The following is a 12576-nucleotide window of genomic DNA, read 5'->3' as shown; positions in this document are numbered from 1 at the left end:
CCATTTATCTTTCAGATTTGACTCTTTGTTTTAAAATCTTTTTTTTTTTTTAATATTTATTTTTTAGTATTCGGCGGACACAACATCTCTGTTTGTATGTGGTGCTGAGGATCGAACCCGGGCCGCACGCATGGCAGGCGAGCGCGCTATTGCTTGAGCCACATCCCCAGCCCCTGTTTTAAAATCTTGATCTTTGTTTCTGATTGCCTACTATGAATCTTTTTTACTTCAAGCTTAGTATAGCCAAAATAGAACTGCTTTTATGTGCACTTTTTATCCAGATTTTTTTCTTTCTTTTTTTTTTTTTTTTTTTAGTACTGGGGATTAAACCTAGAGCCATCATGTTTTATTAGCAGTTCCAATCACTTCTCAAGAGATACCTAAGCATAATTGTCATTATTTTTGACTCTTAGGTCTCTCATTTACCACACCCATACAGTTGCCTGGTCTTACTCATTTCCTCAGCAGTCTCTCAAAATGCATTTATTCCTTTATTTTCCTCTGATAGCATGCTACGACAGGCTCTACTTAGTCTCGTGACTACTGCATTAACCACCTAACTGATTTTCTGTTACTTTCTATAGTTGGTTTTTGCTTGCATAATAAATTATTCCCAAACTTGGTGACTTAAAATAATGACTATTTGGGGGCTAGGGTGGTGGCCCAGTAGTAGAGTGCCTGCCTAGCATGTGTAGGGCACTAGGTTCGATTCTCAGCACCACATACAAACGGGGATGTTGTGTCTGCCGAGGACTAAAGAAAAAATATTTTTTTTAAAAAAATTCTCTCTCTCTCTAAAAAAAAAAAAAGTTTCACTAGCAACTTAAAAAAATAGTGACTATTTTATTTAGCACTAAATTATGAAAGTCAGCTGTGCAATTCTTGGATTGTTTAGCTGATATCTCTGGGCTGTTTCTTATATCTGTGGTCAGCTGGTGTTATCAGCTGGCAGCTGATCTAGAATAGCCTCACTCACATGTCTGGCAGCTGGCAGGCTGTTGGCTGTATTTCTCATTTCTTCATGTATCCTTTTATCTCCTAGTGGACCATTTCACTGTTATTCACATAGTAGTCTCAGGGTTCCATGTGCAGCAAGAGAGGGCAAGCCATTGTGCACAGTGTCTTCCAAGTTTGCTTAGATCCCATTTGCTGCTGTTCACACCTATGTTTAAGGATGAAGAAATAGACTGAAGTTCTAATGGGAGAAACCATAAAGTTGCATTGCAAAGTGTTGGGAAGAATTTTGGGCTATTTATTGCATTTTCTTTCTGCAGTTTATTCCAAAACTGATACCAATTTAATCTTCTTAAAATTTAATTCTGATGAGTTGATCCCTTTGTGTAAAAACTATAAGTAATACTGTCTTATTCCTGAATGAAGTGTAAGAACAGTGGCATAATCTGCCTCAGCCCATCTTTCTGGCTGTTTTTTTTTTTTCTCTGCTTCACTGCCTGTACTAAAATTGGACTTGTTTCTCAGCTGGTCCTCTTAGCTTTTAAGGCTTTTAAGGCTTAGCTTATATGTCACCTCTTATGAATCCTAGATTTTCCTATCCTTCTCTCATTTGCTTCTCTCTACCCCTTAAGTTGAAATGATTTCCCCTTCCTCAGTTTTCTTACAGTTCTTTGCAGCTTTCTTGTAGTAGATTTGATTTTTTAAAAATCTTATTATACTTAAATGTGTATGTTTCTCCCTCCCAGGCTGAGAACTCTTTAAGGCTAGAACCTGAGCTTGTTCATCTTCTAAAACTCCATGTTTAATATTTGGAACCCTGTGTTGTACATAACCATCAAAATATTTGAATGAATTATTCTTTTTTTTTTTTTTTAGTTGTAAATGAACACAATACTTTTCTCTATTTGTTTTTTTGTTTTTATGTGGTGCTGAGGATCAAACCCAGTGCCTCACATGTGCTAGGCAAGTGCTCTACCACTGAGCCACAACCCCAGCCCCTAGAATGAATTTTTGAATAATGAATATTCTCCAGTCATGTTAATTTTTTGAATGTCAATTTTTAAAATTTTTCTTTCAGGCCAGAAACTAGAGAGCAGTATCCAAATAAATTTATTCAACGAGATGACACTGAAAGATTTTACATTCTGAACACACTATTCAATCTACCAGGTAGACTCATTCTATGCTTATATATTGGTACTTTCCCTTCTTTCCATAATCATTTGTCTTTGCTCAAAGGAGATAATAAAATGTTTGAATTATTTCACTTATAGCTTATGAATATCTATTCTTCATTTTTCAGAGACCTACCTGTTGGCCTGCCTAGTAGATTTTTTTACTAATTGTCCCAGATATACCAGGTGTGTATATGCTACAATTTTCTTTTTCCAGTTGATTTTTAAAATTAATGTACAGGGTTTTAGAGAACTGGCCATTGTAGGTCTTTTCTGCTTTTCTAAAGTGAATTTAGTGCTAGTGAGAGATGCCACATTGCCAGCCTGGAGATGGGACAGCACCAGCAGCTCCATGCAGGCTCTCACCTCCCACACGGCCCCTCTCCTTGCCAGTGTGCTGCAGCCATGTTTGGAAGGGACCACTTCTGATTGGCTTCTCCTGGGAATGAAGACGGCCAGCAGAGGTGCTAATTGTGACAACTGAGTGGGAGGTTTGTGTGATGATTATCTGTCCAAGCAGAATTACACTGAAACCCCCCGACTCATTTCACAGCAGCTACCCAGGAGCCATTCAGGGATGGTAATTTAGTTTCATTCCCAGGCCCAGCAAGATTTCATTGAGGAATAAATACTGCTTATTTTCCCTGAAGCAATTTTTTGCTTAAGTCTTGAATAAATTATCCTCTATTTTTATAGGGAATTGGATAGCCTTTGCTGAAGTTGTAGCCATATATGTCAGAGTTTGCTAACTTCTTATGTTAGTCCTTACCCACTTCAAGACACTAAATTTGGTGGAAGACTGAGTCACTAAGAAATTGGACATTATCTTTATACCTAGGGACAATGTCAGAAAGAAGTCAGGGTAGAAAGTACCTAAATGACCAATTGTACGTTTTAGATGTTTCTTCAGTGAGAACCTGTTTCTAAAAAGTTATGAATAAAAACCTGATATTTTATTACTTTGACCTTTTAGCTTCCATTCTATATATTATTCTATCACTTTGTATTTGTTCAGAGTTATTGTATTCCATTGAACATATGGCAATTTCTGGTGGTCAAAAATGGATTTTTATTAGGGAGTAATTATTTTCCTAATTAGCCACAGCCATACCCATATGATATTGGAATCTTTGAGTCCCCTGGGTAACTTTTGTCATTCATTTTATTTATCCTCTTTTGAATTCCCTGTCACATTCTTTTTATCTTTCTGTAGCTGTGAGACAGGATTTAAAGATGGGGACCTCTTCATGTCCTACCGGAGTATGTTCCAAGATGTAAGAGATGCTGTTGACTGGGTTCATTACAAGGTACTCAGAAGCTGCTTCTTCCCCTGCTTACTGTCTGGCATGTCTTTACTTTTCAAGTGTAAATGGAGCAAAATTTTTCTTCCATTTATCAAAACCGGTTGGGGGTGAAGGGATTTTCCGCCTAATGATAGATCTCTAGAATATTTTTGTTCTTATTTGGTCATCTTAGCCACCTTTCCTCACTTGGTGAAACTTGGCTTCTAGATTTTATTGAGTTTTCATTTCTCAAACTGACTTAGAAGAGATTTTCGTGTAAAAGATTATATTTAACAAATCTTTGCAGAAAAGTAGACAGTTTCATATTTGAAGACAGATTTTGGTGGCAGAGTTGCAGCAAATCATATCTACTACTTTTTCCTAACCCTCTAGTTTTATTTGTTTTTTCCATTTTGGTAAACACTTAAGTTCATTCTGGTTTACAGTAAACACAATTTTTATTGTGAACTAAATGTTAAAAAAAAAAGTATTTTGTTATTTTCTTAGCTTTTTTTTTTTTTTTTCCTCTTTTCCCCAGGGCTCCCTTAAGGAAAAGACAGTTGAAAATCTTGAGAAGTATGTAGTCAAAGATGTAAGTAATAAAGGGAGAAACAGATCTACATAGCTTATTTTACCTATTAAAGAAATGAATAATAAGCCTGTTCATAATGAAATGGCAAGGAAGATACTTCTTTGTTGTGACATAATATGTGCAAGGTATAATCACCAAGAATAACTAGAACATAGGTCTTAGTTTTTTGTGTGATTAGTAAGCAAGAAGACCTAGTATTTCATTTGTTCTTTTAGATCTAATTATAACATAGCAACTAGGGGGTTACTGTGTGTATATCACCATTATATTATCTAATATATTATTGTTATATCTATTTTATAAATGAAAAAACTAAGAAATAGAGGAATTAAATATCTTCCCTAAGATTACACAGTTAGTAAGTAGTAAAGGCAAGATTCACACCCAAATCTGACTTAAATCAGAAGCATTATACTAGACACTGGACCATCTAAAAAATGTGCATGTATATGACTGTTATTTAAAGTACCTTGGGCTGGGGTTGTGGCTCAGTGGTAGAGTGCCTGCCTAGCATGTGTGAAGCACTAGGTTTGATTCTCAGCATTGCGTATAAGTTAAAAAAGAACCATCAAGAACTTTTTTGAAAAATAAAATACCTTTAACATCAATAGGAAATATTGAGGAAGGCTTTAAAATACCTTAAAAGATAAGTGGGAAACATTACATTTTTAAAAAATATAATGTAATAAATTAATAGTATCCTACCAATATTTTAGGTTTGGCAGTTATACTGTGATTAAATAAGATGTTACTATTAATAAAAGCTTAAGGAAGAATACTGGGGAACTCTTATTTCAATAACTTTTTTTTTTTACTTTTTAGTTTGGGTGGACTTAATATCTATTTGTTTATGTGGTGCTGAGGATCGAACCCAGTGCCTCCCGCATGCTAGGCGAGCACTCTGTCTCTGAGCCACAACCCCAATCCCTCTAAAACTTTTCTGTAAACTAAAATTGTTTCAAAATAAGAAGTAAACACATACAGAGTCCCAAGTTCAGACATTTCTTTCTTTTCTATAGCATGTAAATAGCAGAATACAATATTTTCTCCAAGCACTACAGTAAAGATTTTTTATTTTCAGAATTTGTACTTCCTATTTCACTCTCCTTCCCACACTGTTTCAAAGAAGAACATTAAGTGGGGAGGGTCCATGTTTTAGTCAATTTTTTTTTTGCTGCTGTGACTATAGGACCCAACCAGAACAATTTTAGAGGAGGGAGTTTAACTGGGGGCTCACAGTTTCAGAGGTCTCAACCCATAGACAGTAGGCTCCATTCCTCAGGGCTCAAGGTGAGGCTGAACATTATGGCAGAAGAGTGTGGCAGAGGGAAGGGCTCACACACATGATGATCAGAAAGCAGAGAGAGACTCCACTCACCAGACAAAAAATATATCCCAGAGCCATGCCCTCAGTGCCCCACCTCTTCCAGCCACACAGCCCCTGCCTTCAGTTACAGTTCAGTCCTATCAGGTGGTTAATTCATTAATTGGGTTAAGGCTCTTCTAACCCAGTCATTTCTTCTCTAAACCTTCTTGCATTGTCTCACACCTGAGCTTTTGGGAGATACCTCATATCCAAACCAAAATAGTTCAGGAGAATTATGCAAAGGAACCTATTTATTTATTGTGAGAGAAGGAAAAGGTGTTTTTCTTTCCAGTTAAAGAAACATATCAGCAGTTAGAATTTTCTTATCTGCAGGTGGACATGGGCATTTCTAGATTTATCTGGACTTGCCATTACATTCTGCAAGGTGCTTGTAAAACCCTAGTATATATGTAATGTGGCTATATCTAATAATCTCCAATAGCAAATTTGCTGGTGTTAACTTCTCCGGATTTCTAACACATCTAACTCTATACTTCAGGAAATCCCAGGTAATTTAAACTCTTTCTTGAGGTAGACCATATGAGAAAGGTGGAAATATGTTAATGTCCTTATAGTCATTTTACATATGAATCTAGATGCTATGTACAATTTGTAAACTACATATTAAGAGTTTTTTTCATGTATAGCGCTTATGGGAGCTTTTAAATGCAAAATTCTGAAACCAACAACTAATCTTTAAAAGACTTACCCTACATATGACTACCCCAAAATGAAAGTATTTGTGTTTTAGTGTTTGTTTTTACTGCATTTCAGGGAAAACTGCCTTTGCTTTTGAGCCGGATGAAGGAAGTAGGGAAAGTATTTCTTGCCACCAACAGTGACTATAAATATACAGATGTAAGTGCTTAATATTCTTATTTTTTTGATTATGCAGAGAAATTATTTTGGCCTAAAGAACCTTGAAAATAATGAGGAGGACAGAAGTTTTTAAATGAAAGTAGTTTCTGTCATCTTATTTTGAAAGCAGAGTGAAAAAAGCAAAACTGTATAGGGAGAAGGGCCATATTAGAATCCTTCTAATTTTTTCTATTCTTTATGACTCTTTTCCCTGATTATAGTTGGTTACTTGAAGATTTTAATTTGGGGACTATTTAAAATATTTGTGCTGATTAAAATGGCTTCTGTGTCTCTTTGGAGCATCATTTATATAAACCTAAGAAATCGTACGCTTTACTTTCTGTACTTCCCTGATGTTGGAAGCTCCATAGTAGTAAGTGGTACAAAGATTTTTTGAATTTTAGAATCAGAATTTACTACCTCTTTTTTAAAAAATATTTTCTTAGTTGTAGATGAATACAGTATCTTTATTTTATGTACTTATTTTTTGTATGTGGTGCCAAGGTTCGAACCGAGTGCCTCACGCATGCGAGGCAAGTGCTCAACCACTGAGCCCCAGCCCACTACCTCTTATTTTTAAAATTGTTTTTTAGTGTGATTAAAGCATGTGAAAAAACTAATATTAATTCCTTATTTACTTCTGCTGAGACAATTACAAATTAATAGTGTTAGTAAAAAGTTCTCCCTCCAGTTCATTTTTGTAAAAACTTTAAAATATATTATTCTATAAGTCATTAGTTTTCTCTGTGCCCCTACCTTATATGCCCCTTATCTCAAATTTTGTGTTCTAGGAAAAATAGATAGGGATATATGTATGAATCTGTATAGATCTGAGAATCTCATAAGGTTTTGTGGGGTTTTTTTTTGGGGGGGGGTTGTCTCGTATGATGAAGTATTAATTTCTAGCTTCCACTGCCATAAACTAGAAGAGACAAGAATGTGGTGAATGAATTCTATATTGAAAAACGACATTTTATGAAAAGGTTTTGATTTTTTTTCAATTATTGCATATCCTTTGCAAAAGTAGTATGTGAACCTTATTTTGCCTTTTTTTTTCCAGAAAATTATGACTTACCTGTTTGATTTCCCACATGGTCCCAAGGTATTTCATTAACTTAATAGATAGTTGCTGTAGTAATAATGAATGCATTTAATCATTCAGGAATATTTAGGGGAAGGAATTGGGTGGGAACTACCTAGAATAGTCCTAGATTTTAAACCTTTTCTTTAATTCTCATTAACAAAAGAAAAACAATTAGCAATTTGAATATTCATTAGATTGAAATAAAAAAAGAATATTCAAGTGGAATTTAGTAAGATTGGATCAGAATAATTTCATGCCTAAGAAGTTCTGTGTGGAATTATAAAGTTTGTATAGCAATGAAAGTAATTTTCAGGTTGAGAAATATATTTGGTTAATAGGAACAGAAAATTTATATGTGTTCTTGACAGTTTCTATATTCTGCTGTTAAGTCATTGCTGAGTTTTGTGCCCAAAGAACAGTTAACTTTGGTATTTAGCAAAGAAGTCTTCATTCCCACAATATGGCTATATTTAGATTTAAGGAATACCCATTACAACTTAGTCATATACTTGTAGAATTTTATTCCTAGACTTCTATGAATAAAAATCAGCAGATCCCTGTTTTGAGATCACCCCAAATTAATGTGCACTTCTCTTCAGGATAGAAATAATTTTAATGGGCATAACTTCTACATTATTGTGACTACTTTGTTATATGAACCAAAGACTAGTATATACCTAGAACCATCACTCTAAGAACAAATAAAATTTCCTGATAATGGTCCATAATAGTTTATATACTTTAGTTCTAATGCTGATCAAACCTCCCTCTTAATCTGTCCCTTGAGTATTGACTTACATCTCTCCCTAGCTCTTTTTCATACATTTCAGATTGTGAGCACACCTTCATATGTTAAATTGCTGTGATATGTTACTGGAACTCAGGAGATTAAATGATTTAAAATGTAGAGATTACTTTGGTTGGGGGAACCAGGGATTTGAACTTAAGAATGCTTAACCACTGAGCCACACCCCCTGCCCTTTTTTATATTTTATTTAGAGACAGGGTCTCATTGAGTTGCTTAGGGCGTCACTAAGTTACTGAGGCTGGCTTTGAACTTGGGATCTTCCTGCCCCAGCCTCCCAAGCTGCTGGGATTATAGACATGTGCCACCACGCCCAGCTGTAGAGATTACTTGAGTTTATTTATTATTTACACCTGTTTCCAGAAGGATGTGGCTTATAATTAGACACAGTGCATTTTTAAAAATTAAATAGTGAGATCTTCTGATTATACTTAGTACTGCTGAATTCCTTATATTTGAACAAGATTACATGTGAGTGTCTTAAGTTAAGGAGTGGTATTTTGGTTTTTACTGGTTCTCCTTCACCAGCCTGGGAGCTCCCATCGACCATGGCAGTCCTACTTTGACCTGATCTTGGTAGATGCACGGAAACCACTCTTTTTTGGAGAAGGCACGGTATTGCGTCAAGTAGATACTGTAAGTTGAGAGGGTAATCTGTCTTCTTCCCCCATTCCCACTCTCCCTAAGAAAATAGATACTTATTTAATGGCCATATTTCTCTTAAAATTTATAGTTTTGGTCTTAAAACTGAAGTTAGTCCAACAAACCAAACTAATAATTGAAAAAAATGAGTGCCATGTCTTTGGCTGCCTGCCAAGTAGTGCTGTGGGTAGATTATAACAGGATGATAAAGTATTACAAAGTTCATATTCTTTTCACACAGAAAACTGGGAAGCTGAAAATTGGTACATACACAGGCCCCCTACAGCATGGCATCGTCTACTCAGGAGGTAAGTCAGAAACTTCCAAAGATTTTATTTAATGTTCTTCGCTTAGACCTCACTGTGAAAACTTTGGTGTTCTCTGAGCATAGTGCTACATGTACTCTTCAGTATTTTAGAGATGCTGTTTACCAAAGGTAAATAGTCACCCACTAAATTGATAAAAATCAAGGAGAAAGAATTTTATTTTCACTAGCAGGTTCAGCCACCCCCCTCCCCCCACCACTGCCTCTTTATTTTACCTATTTATTTTAGCTTTTTGGAATAATTTTGGGTGCTTCTCAGGAGTTTTCTAGTAGCCTGTTTGTGCACAGATACATATTATGTTAAATAGTTGAACAAAGCTAACTTAGTGGCTGATCTGTGATAAAAAAAAATGGTGATGTTGTTTTTGAAGGTTATATTTACTTAAGCTGAGATAGAATTGTGTAAGATTTGGTATTAGAGTTCTAGTCAGTACAGTAGAGCTGAAGACTTTATCTTACAGGCAATAAAAAGAGTGGTAGGAAGAATGGCAAGTCTTTGTCTTTAATAAAGGTCTGTCCCTTAAATAAGGGTAAAATTAATCGCAGTATTAAGTGGGTATGGACTATGCTGGCTTTAACATGGAGATCTTTTTCTTACATTCATTGTTTCAGGTTCATCTGATACAATCTGTGATCTGTTGGGAGCCAAGGGCAAAGATATTTTGTATATTGGAGATCACATTTTTGGAGACATTTTAAAATCAAAGAAACGGCAAGGGTGGCGAACTTTCTTGGTGATTCCTGAACTTGCACAGGAGCTGCATGTCTGGACTGACAAGAGTTGTAAGGGACTGTTATATTATTGTGTTTTATAAATCTTTGAAATAGCTAGTTTATATCTAAATGGCCATCTTTGAATTCATTCCTTTTTGATAAACCATTACTTTTTGAGCAGGGGATCGGATGTGGTCAAAAGATGGGCCTTGATAGTCCTATTAGAATATTCAGCTATTTCACAGAATTCCAGAATTTTAATAAATATAAGAGGTTGTTATCTTATTCAAACTTCTTTTTTATTTCCATTTTGCTCTTTTTTTTTTAGTTATAGATGGACATAATACCCTTTATTTTATTTATTTTATTTTTATGTGATGTTAAGGATCGAACCCAGTGCTTCCCGTGTGGGAGGCAAGTGCTCTACCACTGAGCTATAATCCCAGCCCTTATTCAACTTCTTAAATCCCTTTGAGGTTAAGTGTAGAATGCTGGTGTCAGACCTCACTGTGAAAACTTTGGTGTTCTCTGAGCATAGTGCTACATGTTGTATTACAGTTTGTAATTGCTAACCTGTGCTCCACTTCCTCTGCAGTCCATATTTCTCTAACCATGCCTAGTTGCCATTCTCTCCTAACAGCCCATATCTGAGATTCTGGGGGGTGACAGTTCTGAACATTAATTACCTCCTGGTATTTATTTACTCTTCTGAGAAATAGAGAATGAAGACAAATTATATTCTTGGACTGAGCCACACTGTATATTTGCAGGACATATACTATATTAAATTGAGCTATGGGGATATAGTTTGATACACAAGTTCTTTATGCAGGTATATGGTGAAAGTTACTCCAGAAATTTGACCTGCCTTGAGTAAGAACCCTGAATCTATCGCTTAAAATCTGCATACCCTTAGGCAAGTTACTGAGAATACCCTGTGCCTTAATTTTCTCAATTATTGAAATGGGGATGATAATAATAGCACCTACCTCATAATGTTGATGAGACTTAGGAAATATGTGTATAAAGAAGATAGATATCACAACCCTTCTCAACCAAAGCTCCTCCTGAGAACCAGCAGGAAATGTTGGAGTCTCTCTGTCCTCACATTTGTTAAATAGAAAAAAATAATAGATGTCTTAGGGCTTAATTCCCTCGGGGAACTCAGGTTGAGAAGGGTTACAACACATGGAAAGCATGCAGATACTAACTGTTGCTATCTCTGTTGTCTGTACTATCAGTAGGATCTTCTGGCTGTCCTTTCATCTGTATTTTCAACTTTCCACCTTTGAAGTTTCAGAAATCTAATTGATTTGGCTGTACTATTTCCTGTACTTGTGACCCTGGGCAAGTCACTTCATTCTCATTCATTTATCTAAACTTGCTTTTTGCTGACTACATCTGAGATAGGGTAGGAATTGGTATTTTGCAAGCTCAGAATGAGCACACAGATGGAAGAAAAAATTGTAGTCAGTGGTGTTCAAATAGAAGAAATGGTAATTAAGGTGTTGAGCTGCTGCCACATTCCAAACAGATTATCATGGGTTTTCTTGAAGGAGATAGAGGTCATTTATACACCTGCCTGTGACATGTTGGTCCAGGCTATATATACTCTTGGGTCCTGTGTACAACTTTTTACTGAAGTTTTAGTGTCAGTTAAAAACTGAGTTCTTTTCTTTTCCAAACTTTAGCCCTTTTTGAAGAACTTCAGAGCTTGGATATTTTCTTGGCTGAACTCTACAAGTAAGTTTCTCAGTTCTAAAAATTTCTTCCCTAAAAACCATCTACCTTTTTGGGAGTCACTTTGGTGTAAGAAATGTTCTTTCTGGAGATTTTCACAGGGTTTTTCTCTTTATCTTCAGGCACCTTGACAGCAGTAGCAATGAGCGCCCAGACATTAGTTCCATCCAGAGACGTATAAAGGTATCAAAACTAGATTTGAGAGAAAATAGAAAACGAGTTAAATGATTTTCATATTTTTTATTTTTTTCCAGGGACTGGCGTATAGCTGGTGCCCAATAAATAATTTCTTGAATGAACTGAAAATCAATCTTGTTATTTTTTTTTTTAGAAAGTAACTCATGACATGGATATGTGCTATGGGATGATGGGAAGCCTATTTCGTAGTGGCTCCCGGCAGACACTCTTTGCCAGTCAAGTGATGCGTTATGCTGATCTCTATGCTGCATCTTTCATCAACCTGCTGTATTACCCATTCAGTTATCTCTTCAGAGCTGCCCATGTCCTGGTAAATAAAGTTACTTTTGATAGTTAAGATACACTTTAAGATCAAGATCTGCAACCAGCTTTGTGGGACTGCACAGGAGACAATTTGAACATTCTTATGTGCAAAGCCTAGAGTCAGATTATGTGGTTGCACAAGGGCCTTTCAGAAAGTATGATCAAGATATAGAAACTTAGAGAATATAACTTAACTCTCTGAAGTCTATTACAAGTTACAGTGAATGATGAAGACTATTCTTTTGTTAATATTAATTCAAAGAAATGTGGTTTCTATATTCCTGTGTTCTGATATTGAGCAGTTGAGGACTGGCTGTGAAATTGAAAATAATAGTCTTCTCTGTCTTACCCAGTTTCCAGCTGTAGTAAAGGATAGGTTTACTGTTTTGGGAGTAGAGAGAAAGAGAGGCAGTTTTAGGTAGTAGTTTTGTAAAGGTATATCTAACTGATTTATCTGATATAACTCCACATGGCCACCTAATAGGGGAAAAGGGGTTAGGATTTGGGAAGTATCTCTTTTGCTCTACTGGATGTAGT

At 35.8% G+C, this 12576-nt stretch overlaps 1 protein-coding gene across 9 annotated transcripts in view; it reads left to right on the top strand.

The window, feature by feature from the left end:
• The window catches only part of Nt5c2 (5'-nucleotidase, cytosolic II), an 88542-nt gene that overhangs the window by 70763 nt on the left and 5203 nt on the right, over positions 1-12576 (top strand). For 7 of the 9 annotated variants that reach the window (XR_013088820.1, XR_013088819.1, XR_013088818.1 and 4 more), the window contains 12 exons: positions 2033-2124; positions 2258-2315; positions 3343-3436; positions 3951-4004; positions 6145-6228; positions 7289-7330; positions 8646-8753; positions 9001-9067; positions 9697-9867; positions 11490-11541; positions 11661-11721; positions 11870-12046. Coding sequence is in view for 6 of the 9 variants with exons in the window: in XM_076835141.1 (XP_076691256.1) it covers positions 2033-2124; positions 2258-2315; positions 3343-3436; positions 3951-4004; positions 6145-6228; positions 7289-7330; positions 8646-8753; positions 9001-9067; positions 9697-9867; positions 11490-11541; positions 11661-11721; positions 11870-12046 (1060 nt within the window). In the remaining 3 variants the exon portion in view is untranslated. Of the gene's footprint in view, positions 1-2032; positions 2125-2257; positions 2316-2532; positions 2621-3342; positions 3437-3950; positions 4005-6144; positions 6229-7288; positions 7331-8645; positions 8754-9000; positions 9068-9696; positions 9868-11489; positions 11542-11660; positions 11722-11869; positions 12047-12576 lie in introns of those variants that run through there. The other 2 variants (XM_076835145.1, XM_076835146.1) reach the window with 2 other exon arrangements.

The sequence above is a fragment of the Callospermophilus lateralis genome, chromosome 15, assembly GCF_048772815.1.
Source record: "Callospermophilus lateralis isolate mCalLat2 chromosome 15, mCalLat2.hap1, whole genome shotgun sequence".
NCBI classification, from domain to species: domain Eukaryota; kingdom Metazoa; phylum Chordata; class Mammalia; order Rodentia; family Sciuridae; genus Callospermophilus; species Callospermophilus lateralis.
This window is presented reverse-complemented; position numbering and strand designations above follow the sequence as displayed.